The sequence below is a fragment of the Phacochoerus africanus genome, chromosome 3 (genome assembly GCF_016906955.1).
Source record: "Phacochoerus africanus isolate WHEZ1 chromosome 3, ROS_Pafr_v1, whole genome shotgun sequence".
In the NCBI taxonomy this organism is placed as follows: Eukaryota; Metazoa; Chordata; class Mammalia; order Artiodactyla; family Suidae; genus Phacochoerus; species Phacochoerus africanus.
In genome coordinates, this window is record NC_062546.1 from 194,422,477 (window position 1) to 194,439,787 (window position 17,311).

Here is a 17,311-nt window from a genome sequence, read left to right on the forward strand (position 1 = left end):
AGTTAACCTTAAGAGGCTCCCCCTAGCCAATGATGAGACAATGTGAGTACCACTTATATGAAATATATCAAATATATTTTAAAATTTTGGAGTTTGTGGAGGTCCCACCGTGGCACAAAGCGTTAAGGATCTGGTATTGCTGCAGATGTGGCATAGGTCTCAGCTGCACTTCTGATTGGCTCCCTGGCCTTCTGCATCCTGCAGGTGCGGCCAAAAAGTAAAAATGAAAAAATAAAATTTTGGAGTTTGTGATGACAGTGGAATATAATGAGCACTACCACAAAGCAAATGGGAACCAATACATGGTTTTAAAAATTGGTGAACAAACAAAAAGGCTCAAATATTTCCCCCAATTTTTTGACATGCACTATGCCAAAGAGCAGCTGAGAGCACGTTTTCCTTTATAGGAAAATTTTCCTTTTAACTGATAAATGAGGAAGGGATGACAGAATACCACCATTCTATTACCATTAATGAATTAATGACTCTAGACATTAATCATCAATGACTGCCAATGTCATTAAAAAAAAAGAACCCCCCCACCTGATGATGGGCCTCCTGATGGAAGAAAACAAAATTGCGCCACCCAAAAACCCCAGAATAACTGGATGCCAGTGAAGTAGGTCCAACAACCATTTTTCTTTTTCTTTTTTAGGGCCTCACCTGAGGCATATAGAAATTCCCAGGTTAAGGGTGGAATTGGAGCTGCGGCTGCCAGTCTATGCAATACCAGATCCAAGTGGTGTCTGCCACCTACATAATACACCACAGCTCATGGCAACACTGGGTCCTTAATTCACTGAGCAGGGCCAGGGATCCAACCCATGGCCTCATGGATACTAGTCGGGTTTGTTACCGCTGAGCCATGATGGGAACTCCCCAACAACAAATTTTTAAGACACAAAGAGGATAGAGAAAAGTGTTAAATGACATAGACTATGGGAAGTGGCATGACCAAGGGTCCAGTTCCTAAAAATTAGTTTCAAGGAAAGAAAGAGAAGGATGGATAACCACAGACTAAAAGAGAATTTATGAGACATATTACCCACTTATAAGGTGAGGATTCAAACAAACTGTAAAAATCTTTTAAAAACATGGATAATTGGAAACCTGAACTCTGATGGGATATTTGATGATTTTAAGGAATTACTGTTAAATTTTCAGGTGTGCTGATGGTATTGCGGTTAAGTTAAAAAAAAAATCCGGGAGTTCCCATCGTGGCGCAGTGGTTAACGAATCCGACTAGGAACCATGAGGTTGCGGGTTCAGTCCCTGCCCTTGCTCAGTGGGTTAACGATCCGGCATTGCCATGAGCTGTGGTGTAGGTTGCAGACGCGGCTCGGATCCTGCGTTGCTGTGGCTCTGGCGTAGGCCGGTGGCTACAGCTCCGATTCAACCCCTAGCCTGGGAACCTCCATATGCCGCGGGAGCGGCCCAAGAAATAGCAACAACAACAACAACAACAACAACAACAACAACAACAACAACAAAATCCGTTGGCCGAGAGTCCCCGTCCTGGCTCAGTGGAAACGAATCTGACTAGCATCCATGAGGACGCAGGTTCGATCCCTGGTCTGGCTCAGTGGGTTAAGGATCTGGCATTGCTGGGAGCTGTGGCGTAGGTCGCAGACGCTGGTCCGATCTGGTGCTGCGGCGGTTGTGGCATAGGCCAGTGGCTTCAGTTCCAATTTGACCCCTAGCCTGGAAACCTCCAGATGCCACAGGTGCAGCCCTAAACAAAGCAAAACAATCCATTGGCCAATCCAAAATCTGTCCATCCTTTCAACATTAAAACAATTAATTACTATTAATAGTATTGTATTGATATGAAGTCTCTTTTGGTGGATTCACCCAATTCCTTTCATAGAACATCTGGAGAATGGTCTTGGCAATTAGGAAACCTGGGTGTTTTTTTGTTTTTGTTTTTTTCTTTTTTTGGCCGCCTTTCCGCTTATGGAGTTCCAGGGGCAGTGATCAGATCTGAGCCCCAGCTGCGGTTGAGGCACAGCCGTGGCAACGCGGGATCCTTAACCCACAGTTAGGGCTGGGCGTGGAACCTGTGTCCCAGCCCTGAAGAGATGCCCTGGATCCTGTTGAGCTACAGCAGGAACTCCAGGGAACCTTCACTTTTCCATTCACTGGTGGAGTGACTTTGGGAAATGAGGGGCAGGGATGATTTTTTGAACATCCTGCTGGCTGCAGATTCTTGGAGTGGTTAAGAGATTTGAGTCCTGCAGTCAGACTATCTGGATGCCCTAAGTATGTCCTAGTATAAACCATGTGTATCCTAGGCTAAATGTACTTAATCCCCCAGAGCTTCCGCTTTGTAAAATGCAAAGAACAATAACGCTTACTTCAAAGGGATCTTTTGATGATTGACTGAGATACTTAATGCATTCATTCCAAAAATACTGAGCACCTAGCCTCCAGCTCTGGGAGGGGCAGAGAGTGGAGTGGTGAAGAAAACTCTGGGATCCAGGCTATCTGGAGCCTAAAGGGAGATCCCAGATAAAACACAGTAAACGCTAAATAAGAAGGATTCAAATCGCTGGAAATATGAAGAAAACGCCACACAGCGACTTCATTGAGAGCAGCTTTCCAGGAACATGGGCTACAGTATTAAGTAGGCTGATCGGGCTGCGGAAAGTTGCCTGCCATGGCTGCATGGACAACCTGGCCTTCCACGTGTAGCTGTGGTTCTCAGCCTGGTTGATTTCTTTCCCTCTACCACAGATCTGCATCTAGCAAGATCGGGGCATTTTCGATGGTCACAAGTGGCGGAGGCGTGGGGAGGTTGTTCTGGCATCTAGTGGGAAAAGGCCGAGGTATCCTACACTGCATAGAACAGACCCTCATAACCAAAAAATTATCTAGTCCAAAATGTCAGTAGTGGCATGGTTGAGAAAACCCGCTGTAGAGAGAACAGCAAGAGCAAGGGTCATGAGTCAGGAGGGAGCTTGCTGAATATGGGGTACAAGTGGAAATCCAGTGTGGCTGAGTAAACCAGGATGAAGTGAGAGAGGGGGGCTGGGATAGAGGATGGAGCGCTATTTAGGACACATGTTGAGGAACTTGGAATCATCCCCAAAGCAGCGGGTAGAGAGCTTTAAGCAAGGGAGGAAGGTAACCTACGTAATGCGCTCAACCCTGTAAGCGCAGCCGCAGTAACTCCTCCTGGCCAGAAGGCGGCGCTGGTCAACACTTGGCCTCGGGCCGCTCGGGGAGGGCTTCCTCTTGCCGTCCCCCTTCCTCGCTTTTTCCCCTCAGGAGAAGTCGGGAAGGTGGCGGCGGCGGCGGCGGCGGCTGCGGCGGCGGTTGTCCCGGCCGGGCCGGTTGGTGTGGTCCGTCAGCCTGCGCTCCGCAGCGTCCGCGCGGCGCCGCGCCCAGCTTAGTCGAGTCGAGCCGCGGCGGCCGGGTCCGGCGCGGGCGGCGCGCGCTGACGGAAGGCGGCGGCCGCGGCCAGGGCGGCCGGTGGGACCGCGGGTCCCCGGCGCAGCGCCGCCCGGCTCCCGGCCCTGCCGGCCTCCTCCCTCGGCGCCGCGGCCATGGCGGCCAGCGCGAAGCGGAAGCAGGAGGAGAAGCACCTGAAGATGCTGCGGGACATGACCGGCCTCCCGCACAACCGAAAGTGCTTCGACTGCGACCAGCGCGGCCCCACCTACGTGAACATGACGGTCGGCTCCTTCGTCTGTACCTCCTGCTCCGGCAGCCTGTGAGTGCGGGGCCGCGGGGCGGGCGGGGGGCCTCTCCCTGGGCGAGGGGAGCGGGCGGCGGGCCGGGGGCCCTGCAGGGGTCTGGCCCCGGGCGGCGGTTGGGGCGCGGGGCTCGCGGTGCCGGGGGGTCGAGGCCGGGGGCCGAGATGCGGTGGGCCCAGGCTGCTGGGCTGGGGATGGGCTTTCGATTTCGGTGGGCCGGGGTCCAGGCCCGGGGCAGCCTTTGTGGGTGGGGCGTGGGCGGGGTTGGGGTCAGGAGGGGGCGCCCCGGGTGAAGGTCTCTGGTCCCTTGGAGCCGGCGCCGCCTCCCTTGGGCCTCGGCTCTTGGCTGCTGACCCCACGAAGCTACAGGGAAAAGACGCGAGGAACCTGGGGAGGGCCGTGCGGGTCCTTTGTGTGCCCCGCCTCCCGGCGGCCGGGGCGCGGCGGTCGAGAGCGAGGCACCTGCCGGGCGCCGGTGGAGGGGGGGGGGGAGATGCTGGGGTGGGAGAGAGCAGGGACGCTTAGTCTGGGCTTTTCCTTCTAGGGTCGAGAGTACCTAGATCACTACGAGAAAGCTGACATTTAGGAGTAGCAGCGAAATTAAAATGTCTTGATGGCAGAGATGTGAATCCCAGGGGAAAAGTTAGAGAGGGTTAATTGGGGGGGGGGGGGAGGCAGAGGAAGCAGACGTGAGGTTGTGGGGCTTTATCTTTATGGTCCAAAAAGAGTCAGGAGTTTGGGGAAAGTTTTAATGGAAATAAGGTATTGACTAGAAGCTGTGTCATTGTAAGTATGGTGGTGATATCTGTAAGATTTCTCTGTCAGTACCAAGTGTCTTGGCTGTATTCAGAAATGGGGAGCGATGGAAAGACAGCATTCAGGAAAACGGAGACTACCGTCTTGAAATACTGGGATGGTTTCTATTTGTGCTTCTTTGCTTCATTAAACTTAGTTTTGATAAGCCTCTTGCTGTGATTGAAGATTCTTTTTTGAGAGTTTCCTTATGATTTTAGAACAGAGTAAGTTGCTTTTATGTACTAATTATTTTGTATCCAAAGTCATTTATTGATGAAGTGGTCATTTATTCTATCAAACTTCTTAAGTTCTTTCACTTGTACCGTCCTTTCAAATAAAGTAGTTTGGTGCCCCTCCCCCCAAAGAAAAATCTTTGTAAGATTAATGCTGACAAAGTATATAGCATATGAGAAAACTCATTCTTGGAAAATGCAAGGACTGCCCAGTAGTGTACGACTTTTTTTTTTTAAAGAGAGGCTTTTGGGGGGGGGCGGGGGCAGAGAGGCATTATTAGTCTTCCATAACTATGATTTCTTCAACAAACATTTATTGGGTAGTTTACTAGTTTCTTTGTGAAGCCTTGGGATGTGTTGATGAACGCAGCAAAAGCCTTTTCTTGGTGCTTGCATTCTATTGGAAGAGATGGTAACACATAATTAGTAATTAAATGAGAAAAATGTCAGGGGTAAGTATGCACTAAAATAGTACGATGGGAGAGACCTTGTCTGAGAGGCTGCTTTTAGATTGTAGAGTCAGAAAATCACTCTGAGAAGTTGATAATTAGTGATGTTATTGAATTACAACAGAATCTTTGAGCTGGGGGTATCTAGGAGATAGAATGGTTCATGCTTTTCATTTAGAAAGACCTAGTTGTCAAGCAGCTTTGCTTCTAAAATTAAGTCACTGGTCCAATTCGTTTTAAGTATATTTGACTTTTATTATGTGCATCATAAGTATTCCCTATTTTTTACTAAACACAAGGTCCTTTGATACATTTAAAGTATTTGGTTTGAAAAAGGCAAGTATGTATTTACTGTTCTGGATTTCTGACATTTCTGTTTAGGGCTTTATAAGTGTAAATTTAATTTATTGCAGCAAATGTATAATATCAGGAAATATTTACAAATTTCTTCCTAGATTCCACGTCAGAAACATTATATATAAAAAGATATCTCAGTATAATGACAACTGTTTACTTTAATGGAATTTAATCTGTAATAGATAGGACTCAATATCTCTGTTTAGTGGTGATTCCACAAATATTTATTGCTCACTTGGCCTGTGTCATACACTGTGGGAGGCACTTGTCCTACTTGGATCTCACTGTCCTTAAGGAATTTGCAGTCTAAGTATGAAAACACAGTTATGATACATTGTAATATTTCATTTCTTTGAATGAGCTATCCTTGGAATATGTAAATAAATAAGGAAAGCTTCCCAGAAGATTTGATGCCTGAGCAAAGACCTTTAAAGACAAGATCCATATGGCAAGGGGCTTCATGTAGTTGAGAAGAACACGTGCTTGTGAGCTAGAGAAGCCTAGTTTTGAATCTTGGCTCCACTTAAAAGCTGTGTGGTATTGAGAATGTTATTCAGTCTCTTTGAGTTTGAATTTTCTCATCATATGAGAGGATAAAGTTTACCGCATATGTATTGCATGTAGATTAGTTTTCAATGTTAGAGATTTTGTATGTTTGACATCTCATATGATGCCTGATATATAACATGGATGGAGGGGCATTATTAGTAAGGGAAGAGGACATTCCTTGTGCAGGGAACACAGCATGAAAGGTGTTGAAGTGAGAAGCACCTTTATAAAAATTTGTGGGTTCAGATTCTTTAGAAGTAACTCAAAACCTGACTCAAGTTGGTTTAAAAATATGAGGGAAATTTATTGTTTGTTTTAAACTAAAACTTTATCCATTGATAAAATGATGTTGCCTAGATTTCCCTCATCCAAAGATGGCAGGCAGTCCCCAGCTCCTGGGGTTACATACTGCCTTAATTTATATCGTTGTTGCAACTTTTCCAGAAGTTCTGTGATTCATTCTGGACTAGCGTAGGTCATATGGCTGCCTTGAACCTGTGCCCTCATTGGACATGTTCTATGATGGTGTTACTGGAAAAGCAAGGACCCGAAAATAGATTCCCAAATAAGAAATCTAGGATCCTTGCGAACAAAAGAATGGATCCCAGAGCAAATGTCTTCTGTAGAAATATTGAAGGAACAGTAATTCCTGAGGATTTTTTCCTTTAAAAAGCAATAATACAGGAAAATAATTTAAGAATAATAACATAGCTATTGAGTTTAACAATTATTATGTCTTTGCTATTTAGATGTCATCGTTTAATTGACGGAATATGAATTTTGAGAAGACTTTGACACTGCTACTAGCTTTGTGACTTAGGGCAAAGTTTTAAGCAAGGCTGCTATGTGTAGGTTGGCCTGGATCCATCCCCTTAGCCTCCGTTTTATTTTTTTGTGATAAGATGATATATAACTTAAGGTTGTTCTGAGGATTAAAGGATAAAATTCACTGAATATTTATTGAACATATATTATTTTTGAGGATGGGGCTAAGCAGTGGATGTACATATGCTAAATAAGGCACGCTAGCTGCCCTTCAGAAACCTTGATGTGCCTAAAAAAATGCTAACACACAGTCAGTGGTATCTACTATCATAAATTCTAAATTTTAGGGTAGTCACATGCCTTTTATTATTTATTTAGCAGTATCTTTGTTTAAATTAATTGAGCATGTATCCTATGTTATTATTATCACTAGGCTCAGAGCTAATCTTTTCTTTCCTGTTTTTCTTTTTCCAAAATGACTATACTCTGTGCCTGTATTATGCTCATGTGAAACTTTAGATTTAGATGCATTAAGCTATTTGTCACTGAGGTAGAACAGGAGGGTGTTCTAACAGATTGATTTGTTACTATTTCTGGTTCTATCTACAGAAATATTTAGAATTACGAATGGCACTCCACTGCAGCCAACAATAAAATATTGCCTTCATGTTAAAGAATTTTCAGTTGATTTACAGACTAAGCTTAGATCAAATTATTTATTTCATGAAGATTAACATTAGGGGAACCAGTAGGTAAGAAAAAAAGAAAAAAAAGTTAAAGAATTGTGCTGTCCTGTAAAACTGAGTCGTAAACTTTTCAGGGAGAGTTTGGATAAAAATAAAAAATAATCTTTGAGCAACAAACACCCTGTACCTTTAAATACCAGCTATTTTATGTGGACAGTGCACTTAAACTTGGAATTTCACAGGTGGATAAATGTAGCTGGATATTAATTTATACTCTGTTAATTTTGTGTGCATTCTGAGTCTTGTGGTGAATCTTTCTTAGAAGAAATTTCACGTTAAAGTTGGGCTAATGGAAAGAAGCATTTTATTTGTTTTAATACAGTTATTAGCATTTGAATGGATTGCCATCACATACCTTTTTGGAGCTCTGTTTGTAATATTCACTACCACGTGAGGTCACAGTAAGAAGTGACATATCGTTAATTCCTTTTCCTCTTTTTTTAGTACTCTAACATGGCTACATTCAGTGACATATTTTGACAATGTAGTATAATTTGAAATTTGTGTAAGTGGCAAAACTATATGATAATTTTTTAATTATGAAAAATGTTTTTTTTTTTTTAAAGCAAATATTTTTTAAGTCCAGGCGGTAGCACATATACTGGGGATACAACAAAGAAAGTATTAGAAATAATATTAGTAACTACCTAGTTAGAATTATTGAGCGCTTGTTGTGTATCAGGTATTATTCTAGTAACAATCATATGAGGAAAGCAGTAACCCCCTACAACTTTAAATTGTAAAATTAGCTTACACTCTTACTGCTTATTTGTAAATTATTGTGAATTCTATATATGGGGGATTTAAATGGGGGATTTTACTTTATTGGATTTTAAAAAGACAATCTATGGATGTATCATGCTTTTTTTTTTTTTTGTAGCTATGTCATGCCTTTTTTTTTTTTTTTTGGCTGTGCCTTTGGCATGTGGAAATTCTTGGAGCAGGGATTGAACCATAGCAGCCACCTGAGCCACTGCAGTGACAAGGTGGGCTCCTTAATCCACTGCACCACAAGAGAAGTCCAAGTCATTTTTTTTTTTTTTTTGTCTTTCTGCTTTTTCTATGGCCGCACCTGCAGCACATGGAGGTTCCCAGGCTAGGGGTCGAATAGCCGCTGGCCTGTGCCAGAGCCACAGCAATGTGGGATCCGGGCCGCATCTGCAACCTACACCACAGCTCATGGCAACGCCGGATCCTTAATCCACTGAGCAAGGCCAGGGATTGCACCTGCAACCTCGTGGTTCCTAGTCAGATTCGTCAACCACTGTGCCATGACGGAAACTCCCCTTTTTTTAAAATCAGAGCTTTATTTAGCTTCAAATGTCTGTTCTTAATTTTGAATTTTAGTTGTAAACTACTGTTGTGTATTGTGACTGTAATGGGATTTGGTTGATGTAGACTTTGGTAAATATATAGTTTAACTTATATACTGGTTCTGATACTGTTTTTTTTTTAATTTGGCACATCTGTATAGCCATGAATTAATCATTTTGTTATTTCCTGTAATTGAACTATAATTGAAACTGCTAATCTTAGGCAGTCCATTCAGAATTGATGGTGGCTAGGCTTATCAAAGGCAGTGGAAGCAAGCAAGTCACGAAAAAGGTACACAAGCGCACACACACACACCACTTAGATTTTTAAATCTTAATATAGAATTGTTAATTTGCCAGAGCTAGGACTTTGAATATATCCGCTGGTTAGATTTTAATATAACTTAGACTCACGTTGTTATGTAAGATTTTTAGAATTTTAAGTTGCTTTTAAAGCAGTTTGAGCAGTGAATTGTTCTAGATCTTTTTTCAGTTTATATCTTTTACAATTCTTTTTTTTTTTCAGTTTAAATCTACAGTTCTTGTCCACAGTTAAGTAACAGCTTTTCATAGTGACTCAATTAAGTCTCTAAAATACTTAGTTTTCACTCATTTATCATTGTTTAAACTATATATTTACCAAAGACTATACAAACTAAAATTTTTTATATAATATATTAGTATTATATCAAACAATTCTTGATAACCATAAAACTCATTTGGAAGGAGCAAGAGAGAGAGCCTTCTGGCATGAAACTTCATTGAGCAATAGGCATTTGCTGTAGATTTTTTAGCAGAAAGGATGAATATGGATTCATCCAACAAATTGATTAAGAGAGACTCTTCTGTTGTGCTGTGAGCACCTTCTGTCCTGGGAAGACTCTTGGACATGACAGGAGGTGATGAGGTCATTTGAACTGAACTTGCCACCAAGGGCATTTTTATATCACGTTTGTCTCTGTTCTTCTCGCATTTGTCTATGATAAATTTGGCTCAATGTGGTTGTAAACAGGTTTTTTTTGACTTGCTTTTTAGGGCTGCACCTGCAGCATATGGAAGTTCCCAGGCTAGGGGGCCAAGTGGAGCTACAGCTGTGTGCCTACACCACAGCCACAGCAACGTGGGATCTGAGCCTCGTCTGCCACCTACACCACAGCTCATGGCAATTCTGGATCCTTAACCCACTGAGCGAGGCCAGGGATCGAACCCACATCCTCATGGATCCTAGTCGGGTTCATTAACCACTGAGGCACGATGGGAACTCCAGTGTGATTATAAACACTTTGACTTTTAGTCATTTTCAAAGCAGTAGTTGTACAATTTATCTAGATTAAATTTATATTAAAATTTAAAATATTAGTGAGTTGTATTACAAATGAAGATAATTGAAACATTCCTTTAAGGAGCTTCCTAACCTCTGGGCCTCAATTTGAAAATTATTATTTAAAAACCTCTGGAGGGCAAGTATTTAAGGCATTATTAGCCTGTTGTGGCCCCCTTTGCCTGGCAAAGCAATAAAGCTATCTTTTTCTCCTACAGCTCCCAACTCCCCACTCCCCCCAAAATAATAAAAACCTCTGGCGTTCTTGGCTGTGGTGCAAGAGGATCTATGGCATCTCTGGAGTGCTGGGATGCAGGTTTGATCCCTGGCCCTGCACAGTGGGTTATGAATCCAATATTGCTACAGTTGCGGTGTAAGTCGCAAAACATACACCTGTATCTAATTTCAGTACACTCTTTGGAAAATAAGTAAATCCCCAGACTGGTAGTTTTTAGAGTTTTCTGTGCAACGTGCATAATGCTCACACGCTTGAGAAGCTCCTGTGGAGATATTCAAGGCGAGTGCCATTATTCTTCCTGTTCCCCCCACCCCCCACTCAGTATGGATTATTTCTCAATCCATATAGTCAGATTGATGATCATTTAGGAATATGCACCTCGGTTTCCTCTTATGTATAAAAAGTAAATGATTCATCCTGGTGTACTTTGTTTAATAGCAGGTTCCTTGTGATACTGTTTCAGTGTGCCACATGAGAGCTTTTGCCCGAAGAAACCTGATTAGACATGATTAGAATGACATTCATTAACTTATAGGAGGGGTGGGAACCTTATTTGAATTACTTGAAATATGGGGAATGAGTTTTTAAGTTAAAACATACTTTTCCAAAAACTCCTGAGTAAGACATAGTCCCTTTTGGATTAGTACCATATCTGTTTGATAGAGGGAAGGAAGTTATAATTGCACTTTGTTTTTATTCTAGTTGCTTATTTTAAGAGATGAATTAACAGAGTGAAGCATGATGTAAAGAATTTGATTAGGATGAAAAGGAGATTTGACTAGAGTGAGCGTAGGGAGCAGTACATGCGATCACTATCTTTGGGTAATTTTAAGGCCTTTATGTGGAAGAGGTAATAGGTTTATTCTGTAGGGGGAGATAGAGGACTAGATATGAAAGTAACAGAGAAACATATAGGTAGTGTCAGATTCTAAAAATTCTTGTTCTTCTGGGTTTTTTTTTTTTTTGGTTAAATTTTGCGAGATTTTTGGTGGGGGAGGTATGAAAATTGGCAGAACTAATGATGTGGGAAGATGTGGAAAGTTCCTCATTTCTTTCCTCAAACCTTTATCTCCTAATTACTCAGTGATATTTGGTGCCTTTAACTTGGAACAGTTGTGTTCAGTAGGTGCTTTTATAAAAAGATTGCTAGTGTCTAGTGAAGAATCTTGATATTTTTGAAATTTTAAAAATTCTTGGTGAGTGTTTTCATCAAAGAAAATAGCCTGTGTGTGTGTGTGTGTGTGTGTGTGTATGTTAAATTTGTGAGGAGGAGGAGCCATTTCTTTTTCTTTTTGGCCACACCCTTGGCCTGTGGAATTTCCAGGGCCAAGGATTGAACCCACACTACCCCACCAACTGGAGCCACAGCAGTGACAATACCAGGTCCTTAACCCTCTGAGCCACAAGGGAACTCCTATTTTCCATTTTTAAAAATGTTTATTTTAAAATTCAGTTTTATCTTTTATCAAAAGAACACATGCTCATGGTTTAAAAAGGCAAAGGCTTAAAATGAGCAAATAGCACTTGCCTATTCCTTTCCTCCATTTCTGATTACTGTGGATGGTGAGGTGACAGAACTCATGTCTGTTTGCTTCTTCTCTATTTGCCTTAATATTTCAAACATGCCTACGGCTATTTTTTTTTTAATCTTTCAGTTTTGGCTTTTATCTATTGAATTTTCTACTGTACAAGAGGGAAGATGAGGCTTTGACTCTCTTTTAACACTCCTCTCACTGTCCACCTATACTCTGTGTCTACTCCTTCAATATCCTATCACAGTTTTTGGTTTAATCACTATTTAGCATTCTCTGTATTGCATTATGTGCATATTGTTTCCAGCTAAGTCATAGTTTAATACTACTACGTTTTCTTTCTTGTACAACCCTTTCTCCCTGAAGCTTTTAATCGTCCAGGTTTCTTCATTTGCTTTGTTTTCTATGGTACGTATCATTAATACATCTCCAGATAAATTACCTCTGGCTGAGTTATAAAACTTTTTCCATTATGATCAGATATATCAGGTACCTTAAAAACAAACAAACAAACAAACACTTCTGGGTACTTCGGTCATCCTCTGATCTGGCTGGATACGCTGCTCTCTAGGCCTGCTATGCAGCAGTCATCCTAAGACTTTCTTCTACTTCATTCTGGAAATTCCCTTTATGCCTGACTTATGTTGAACCCTCTCTTTTCAGGACCCCCACATTTCCATTAGCTTCCTGATTAAATGTTAATAGGAGGTCATTTTTGAGAGCTCCATGGCTGAAAAATGTCTTATTCTGCCCTCATTTTAAAAGTATTGATTTGTCTATATTCACAAAGGTGAAAATAGTTTATTTTACCCTTAGAATCTTTAAGACATTGTTTAATTGTCTTTAAACCTTCAGTATTGCTGTTGAGAAATTTAATGCTATTCTTATTACTCATTCTCTGTGCCCCATTTTCCGTTCCCTCTTTGGGAGTATATATGATCTTTTTATTTTTTGTACCTGCTGTTCTGAACCTTATATTGAAGTATTATTTTCATAAAGGTTTTGCTCAGTGCCTTAGGCTTTTTTTTGGGGGGGGTGTGCTGGTTTGGAAACTCCTGCTTTTCTTTTTTTAATTATTATTAGTTTAGAGATAATTTTCTCTAATCTTCTTGGGAAATAAAAAAAAGCCTTGCTGCCATTCTTCTAGGAGCCAGTTGAGGGAGGGGACTAGGGACATAGAATGTATTGTTCAGATAAGCCTCCGGTTTTTATCATAGGACCCAGTGGCAGTCCTCAGCTATGCCTGAACCCAGAGTCTGTTTGCTATAGTCTCTCCAGATTAAATTTTCCTGCAGACATCTGCCTAGGATTTGGTAGGACTAGTCTTGTTGGATGTAGGGAAACTGAGAATCTGACTATTTTTGACCCTATGAAAATCCTCCCAACCTGTGTTTTGGTTCCCTTTGTAAATCTTTCAGTGGCTCTCCGATGGGACTCACCTGCTAGTTGGCTTCTCTCACCTCTGTAGGAGTTTCTGTTTTGGTTTGCTTTGTTCTGCAGTCAGTTCACTGCCGATATATTCTCTGAATTTTGCTATTAGAGAACAGTAGTATGTATGCCTTTGAGTTCGTTCCTTGTTCCCTGACCCCCTCTTTGTGGGTTAATGCCTTTTTATTCCTTTGCTATCATTTCAGTGCGGTTTAGGGAGGTAGTAAAGACATTTTTGGATTTTGTCCTCTTTTAACTGGTGTACCTTAATTAGATTTAAATTGTTACCTAAGTATTATTTTTTTGGTGCTGTCCTAAATGTTACAAGGACCTTACAGTGTAGTATTTCTCGCTTTTAAAAATAGGAACCCAAAATAACAGTTATGGTTTGCACTATGGGGTGGGTGGAGGTGTGTGTGTGTGTGTGTGTGTGTGTGTGTGTGTGTGTGTGTGTGTGTATTTTCAGTATTTTAAAGTTTGGTTCTGGATAGACTAATATTTTGGACTATCTGATACAGATAGTATCTTGATATTAAAAGTCTGTAGATTTTTTTGATAATCTCTTAAAGGTATTTTCCATTCATTGTAGAACTTAAATGTATAATTTTTATAATATGAAACATTCATACATAGTATTTTTACTAAATAGCTAAGATTGGGATAGATCTATGTGTCAAATTAGCTTTATTACTTTATGCTAACATTAACAACCACCTAAATTTCCACAGCCTAATAAAACATTTTAACCATTTTTTCCCCAGCAGGAGAAAAACAATTAATAAATAAGCTAAATAAGCTCTCTTACGTATTCGTCAGCACATATTGCTATTTGAGTTGAACATTTGACTATTTGCAAGATTGTTTGAGGCATAGTTAAGGGTAGCACACTGGGAGTTCCCATTGTGGCTCAGAGGAAACAAATCTGACTAGTAACCCTGAGGTTGCAGGTTTGATCCCTGGCCTCGCTCAGTGGGTTAAGGATCTGGCATTGTTGTGAGCTGTGGTGTAGGTCACAGACGCAGCTCGGATCCCATGTGCTGTGGCTGTGGTGTAGGCCGGCAGTTGTAGCTCTGATTAGATCCTTAGCCTGGGAACCTCCACATGCCGCAAGTGCAGCCCTAAAAAAAAATAGCACACTGGTGGACATATGGAATGAGTCACACCATCTCCATCTGGTTTGCTGTCATACCTGGGTGGTGGTCGTTACAAGTAAAATTCCTGGGGATCTGCATATGACTTAATTACACTGCAGAAACACTGGGCTCCACCGGTAGATGACTTTGGAACTTCTTGAAACCAATTTACTGGCAAACATGCTTTCAAAATATCAGTGCTACTATTATTAAGTGAGTCATTATTTAATTTTTTTTCACTAGAGACTTAAAATGCGTATTTTAGGATCCAGAGTGAGTAGTACTTCAGTATTGGAACTATAAAAATGTTGTTGTTTACTTGCCTAACACTTTGATCCAATAGTTATGACTAATGTCATTACAGTAAAGTGTTTTATAAACACCGACTTCACATACAGCTAGACTAGACTTGGTAAAAAAAGGGGAAGTGGCTCCAGCTTCCAGAATATGTCTTAAAAATAACTAGATGAGTAAATAATTCAGTATTGATTAATTTGGATTTCATTCATCTAACTGATCAGATTTGGTAGATGGAGAAGATGGTCTGCAAATGAAAATTTAATTTGTGTAAAAGTAGTGGCTGCGATAGGTAGTGACATGGACTCTTAAGTTGACATACATTAAAACCAGCTTTTTTGTTGTGTAGTTCTATGAGTCGTGTGTGTGTGTGTGTGTGTGTGTATGTCTTTTGTCTTTTTAGGGCTGCACCCTTGGCATCTGGAGGTTCCCAGGCTAGGGGTCTAATCGGAACTGTTGCTGCCAGCCTACGTCAGAGCCATAGCAACGCCAGATCTGAGCTGCATCTGCGACTTAGACTGCACCTAACGGTAACGCTGGATTCTCAACCCACTGAGCGAAGCCAGGGATTGAACTCGCAACCTCATGGTTCCTAGTTGGATTTGTTTGCGCTGTGCCATGACGGGAACTCCCTAGGAGTCTTAACATGTGTACAGATTCATGTAACTCCGACCACAGTTAGAATATGGAAAAGGGAGTTCCCGTCGTGGCGCAGTGGTTAACGAATCCGACTAGGAACCATGAGGTTACGGGTTCGGTCCCTGGCCTTGCTCAGTGGGTTAACGATCCGACGTTGCCGTGAGCTGTGGTGTAGGTTGCAGACGTGGCTCGGATCCCGCATTACTGTGGCTCTGGCATAGGCCAGTGGCTACAGCTCCGATTCGACCCCTAGCCTGGGAACCTCCATATGCCATGGGAGTGGCCCAAAGAAATAGCAAAGACAAAAAAAAAAAAAAAAAGAACATGGAAAAGAATAGTTCAGTCACTCCTCGAGACTCTGTAACCCTTGTCTTTGCTTAACTTTTAGCCATTACTAATCTATTCTCCAGTAGTTTTTCTTTCTGAGAATGTCATGTAAATGGAATCATACACTATATAATCTTTTTAGGTTTTAGTGCCTTCTTCACTCAGTATAACTTAAGGATAAATTCCATGTTAATTGTTACATATTTTGATAGTCCATTTCTCCTTATTACTGAGAGTATTTCACTGCTTGTGCATTTACTCATATCTCACTTGAGGGACATTTGGGTTGTTGTCCAGTTTTTGATGCATGTGAACCAACCCAATTGTTTCAAACAGATATTTATATACAGATTTTTATTTCACTGGGGTAAATAGCTAAGAGTAGAATTGTTAGGTCATATGGTAAGTGTATGTTTAATTTAATTAAAAAAACGACAGAGTTCTCCATCATGGCTCAGTGGTTAATGAATCTGACTAGGAACCATGAGGTTGTGGGTTCGATCCCTGGCCTTGCTCAGTGGGTTGAGGATCCAGCATTGCCGTGAGCTGTGGTGTAGGTCACAAATTGCTGTGTCTCTGGTGTAGGCTGGCAGCTACGACTCCAATTCGACCCCTAGCCTGGGAACTTCCATATGCCATGGGTTCGGCCCTAGAAAACACACACACAAAAAAATTGTCAGTGTTTTTGTTTTGATTTGACTTCCCCTTTATACTGGTTTTAAGGCTGTAAATTCCATGTTATTTCGTGGTCACCACTGAAACTTTTATTCTCCATCCTAATATTGTAGAGTTAATCAGTATTTTAACCTTCCCCTAATAATACAAAGTCTTTAAAAATACGAAGTGCTGTTGGTGGCAAAATGTTAAATTTGCTCCCTCCCCTCTACTATAAATAGAACATTTTGAAATCAGATGATATTTGTTTACATTTGCCAGTGTGTTTCACAGTTTCTTTGCTCACCCTTTTGCATCTCAGGACCTTCTTGGGGTTATTTTTCTTCTTAAAGTATATGCAATATACAGTCATCCCTTGTTACACATGGGGGATTGGTTCCAGGATGCCTCGTGTTTACCAAAATCTGGAGAAGCTCAAGTCCTTGATGTAAGATGCGTATAACCTGCACCCATCCTCCTGTATACTTTAAACCATCTCTAATTGCTTGTGATACCTAATACAATGTGAATGCCTTGTAAATACAGTGTGAATGCTGTGGGCATATGGCAAATTCAAATTTTGCTTTTTGGAACTTGCTGGAATTTTTCTCCTCCAGTAGTTTTGATCTGTAGTTGGTTGAATCTCTGGATGTGGAACCCACGGACACAGAGGGCCAACTGTATGTTTATTTAGTGAAGCTCTCCTGGGGGTAAACTCTGATCTTTGCTTATCTTGAAAATATTTTGATTTTACACTTCAAAGTTTTTTTTTTTTGCTGGGGTTTACACTGTTGCTTTTTTCTTCCTACTTGAAGATAATATTCTGCTATTTTCTGTTTT

The 17,311-nt window shown here is 41.4% G+C and overlaps 1 protein-coding gene across 10 annotated transcripts in view; it reads left to right on the forward strand.

Annotated features, from left to right (window-relative positions):
- Nucleotides 1-3,259: 3,259 nt before the first annotated feature.
- Nucleotides 3,260-17,311, forward strand: part of AGFG1 (ArfGAP with FG repeats 1) — a 77,393-nt gene continuing 63,341 nt past the window's right edge. For 3 of the 10 annotated variants that reach the window (XM_047773679.1, XM_047773681.1, XM_047773683.1), the window contains exon 1: nucleotides 3,260-3,712. In XM_047773679.1, the coding sequence (XP_047629635.1) occupies nucleotides 3,546-3,712 (167 nt within the window). In that variant the 5' untranslated portion in view covers nucleotides 3,260-3,545. The remainder of the gene's footprint in view (nucleotides 3,713-17,311) is intronic. The other 7 variants (XM_047773674.1, XM_047773678.1, XM_047773684.1 and 4 more) reach the window with 3 other exon arrangements.